The 3563-nt window shown below is 37.2% G+C and overlaps 1 protein-coding gene across 1 annotated transcript; it reads right to left on the reverse strand.

Annotated features, from left to right (window-relative positions):
* LOC145330212 (uncharacterized) lies at positions 1 to 1906 on the reverse strand. Its single transcript, XM_080174818.1, has 2 exons — positions 1827 to 1906; positions 1 to 1481 (listed from the first exon to the last, which is right to left on the reverse strand). The coding sequence occupies exons 1-2, from the start codon at positions 1887 to 1889 to the stop codon at positions 246 to 248; spliced, it is 1299 nt and encodes a 432-aa protein (XP_080030944.1). The 5' UTR covers positions 1890 to 1906; the 3' UTR covers positions 1 to 245.
* Between the last annotated feature and the right edge of the window lie 1657 nt (positions 1907 to 3563).

Here is a 3563-nt window from a genome sequence, read left to right on the forward strand (position 1 = left end):
TTAATTTGGAAATACTTTTATTTGGAAGAAAAAATGTAATACATTAAGAACTAATTGGCAGCATAGTAACAAAGACACAACCACCAAAATAGAAGAATTAAATAATCATTAGGCTGAGAGGGCATAAGAAGAGCATTAGTCATTGTTGAGAGCTGACATACTGATTATATAATCAACTTGTGAGCTATCAACTTCAAAGATTGAATGAGTAATTACACTAAAATTCAAGTCTTTAGATCTCCATTTCATTTTTTACCCCAGACATAGGGATAGTATCCTCTGTAGTATCCACCAAAGTAATGACCACCATAGTAGGGAGCATAGTAGGCATCAGCATTAGACTCTGCTTCTCTCTTCTTTCTGCCCCAGAGTCCATAATATCCAGGAGCATAGTGACCAACCCCATAGTACCAGGATGGATAGTAACCATAGGCTACATAGTAAGCCTCAGCGGCAGCTTCAGCATCAGCATCAGCCTTGGCATTTGCAACAGGAGCAGCTTCAGCTTCCCTCTTCTTTCTACCCCAGAGTCCAAAATATCCAGGAGCATAGTGACCAACCCCATAGTACCAGGATGGATAGTAGCCATAGGCTACATAGTAGGCTTTGGCAGCAGCTTCAGCATCAGCATCGGCCTCAGCATTTGCAACAGGAGCAGCTTCAGCTTCCCTCTTCTTTCTACCCCAGAGTCCATAATATCCAGGAGCATAGTGACCAACCCCATAGTACCAGGATGGATAGTAGCCATAGGCTACATAGTAAGCCTCAGCGGCAGCTTCAGCATCAGCATCAGCCTTGGCATTTGCAACAGGAGCAGCTTCAGCTTCCCTCTTCTTTCTACCCCAGAGTCCAAAATATCCAGGAGCATAGTGACCAACCCCATAGTACCAGGATGGATAGTAGCCATAGGCTACATAGTAGGCTTTGGCAGCAGCTTCAGCATCAGCATCGGCCTCAGCATTTGCAACAGGAGCAGCTTCAGCTTCCCTCTTCTTTCTGCCCCAGAGTCCATAATATCCGGGAGCATAGTGACCAACCCCATAGTACCAGGATGGATAGTAGCCATAGGCTACATAGTAAGCCTCAGCGGCAGCTTCAGCATCAGCATTGGCCTTGGCATTTGCAACAGGAGCAGCTTCAGCTTCCCTCTTCTTTCTACCCCAGAGTCCATAATATCCAGGAGCATAGTGACCAACCCCATAGTACCAGGATGGATAGTAGCCATAGGCTACATAGTAGGCTTTGGCAGCAGCTTCAGCATCAGCATCGGCCTCAGCATTTGCAACAGGAGCAGCTTCAGCTTCCCTCTTCTTTCTGCCCCAGAGTCCATAATATCCGGGAGCATAGTGACCAACCCCATAGTACCAGGATGGATAGAATCCATGAGCTACATAATAAGCCTTAGCTACAGCTTCAGCATCGGCATTGGCTTCAGCCTCAGGGGTAGCATAAGCTACAGCAGCTAAGAGGACAAGAAGCACCTAAATAAATAAAGTAGGTTCTTAAAAATATCTATTACCAATATTGAATAATATGATTTTTGAATTTTTGCATTGAAGAAATAAAAAGAAGATTATCAAAATATTTGGCACGAGCTATTATCTTATTATTTTTTAAAAAGTTTTGCTATAGACAAATAGCTATTACTTGATATGGTAATACCTTTAAAAAACATTAATTTTCTGGAACAATAGAGAAATTATACAGGAAATATGGGTAAATAAGTTCAAGAGGGGTATCATGAGTGATAGTAAGTACAAGAAAAATCAATAACAAAATATTTATTTAATATTTTTAAAATTGAATTGCCAAAACTTTTTACTTACCAAGTACTTCATACTTGTTAGGACTCTTGAAACTGAGTGAAGATAAATTGAAAATGTCCCCATTTTATATGTGACAAGGAGTGCCGCCCATCTTCATGTGTAGTCACTGCATTTCCGCCTATCCCTTTCCCTGTGTGGCTCCTATGTTACGTTACACTAATAGATATAATTAGTGTAGATGCACAAAGAGGGAAATGGACCAAATAAAAATCTGTTGTGTAATCTATAATACAAAGTAGCTTGATGTCTGTCCTTTCCTCAGTACCACTGAACCGTTCGGATTCTACTCCTCAGGGTATATACCTAATAGTCCTGTGGTGGTTTTAAGCTATTTTCTTGGGGGGTGGGACACCCCCAACCTCCCAAAAAACCAAAAATCACCCCCCATTTTTTTTGTTTACAGGGAAGTAAGTTTACATAAAACTACTGGCAGCACCAGTAGTACGTAATTTTTTTTATTATTTATTTTTTTAAATCACCCCTTTGGATAAAGCCCCTAGAGGCTAGTGTTTCTATTAAGAAAATAGTCATAAAGGTTCAATACTCCAACCGGCCCTCTCAAAATTGAGGATATAATAATCCTTTAAAGTATGGCTTCAAAAATGATTAATATCCGGTGGATTAGAACCGGTTATCTGCCAAACTGAAAAATAATGTATCGTATTGTAGTAAATCCAGTTTTCTACAAATATAAAATGTACAATCAGGATATTAAAACCATTGTTGTTAGCCAGTGCCCTCTAAGTGGGATCTTAGGGCTAACAAAACTAGTTTTAATATAATAATTGTCGTTTTTTGTATCCGCGGAAAACTGTTTATAATATGATGCGATAAATAACTGTTCTAAAATTTACCAGTTTTATAAGTTTTCATGATTAACATGGTTAAAATCTAAATTTTTGTTCCCATTAGTATTAGTAAACTAGCCTACAGCTCACGTTGTTCGCTGGTCTGTAATGCTCTTGAGAATATTAAATATCCGTACTGGAAAGGTAGAAGGCTAATGCAATTATTAAGATATGACGAAGCGGCCTCAGGCCGCCTTAGGGTCCGAGTTATTAGGAAAAATTATTATATTATAAATTATAGAGTAGCTTTTCTACTAAAAAATATTTTAGCAGAAAATCTTACTTGAACTTTGTATGTCTGTCTGGTACACAATCAGAATTATGATTTACTTAAAATTAAAAATGAAAAGCAAATTTGTCTGAGAGGATTTCGCTGACTAAAAAGCATCATATATATTTAATTAACTTATGCTAAAGTTTTAGTAATTAGATTTTATGGTATTTTATGTTTTAAGTTTACTGTATATATTTCTATTGACATCTAATGTTTTAACCATATTGTCCGTCTATTTTATTACATTTTTATGAACTTCACAAAGTTTGTGGATGTTATCATATGTTTCTTGGTACTTTAATTGAAATGTCTGTCTGTCTGTCTGAAATAAACCGTAAAGAAGTAAACGTGAATTTCTCTTCAGTTATAAAAGATCAATGGCTGGAATTGAAAACATCCCCATAGTGATGAACTTACTTTGTCCGTCCGTCTGTTGGAATGCTTTGATATGCATCTACTATCAAAGATATTATATAAATTCTATTGTAAAGATTTCCATGTTTATTAGCTTTACTAAGGACTTATAAATGATGTCATCCTTGTTTAGCTTTAAAATTTCTAAGAAATTCTATATGTTCTATAATTAATATCTTATCAAGAGTAAGGGCACATCAA

The sequence above is a fragment of the Acartia tonsa genome, chromosome 10 (genome assembly GCF_053477335.1).
Source record: "Acartia tonsa isolate MP-2025a chromosome 10, ASM5347733v1, whole genome shotgun sequence".
NCBI lineage: Eukaryota > Metazoa > Arthropoda > Copepoda > Calanoida > Acartiidae > Acartia > Acartia tonsa.

Bases quoted from the DNA above. Each gene is read 5' to 3' on its own strand.
- LOC145330212 (XM_080174818.1), bottom strand. From the start codon at position 1,889: ATGGGGACATTTTCAATTTATCTTCACTCAGTTTCAAGAGTCCTAACA. The intron at 1,482-1,826 runs GTAAGTAAAAAG...TTATTTATTTAG, and splicing joins TAACAAGTATGAAGTACTTG to GTGCTTCTTGTCCTCTTAGC.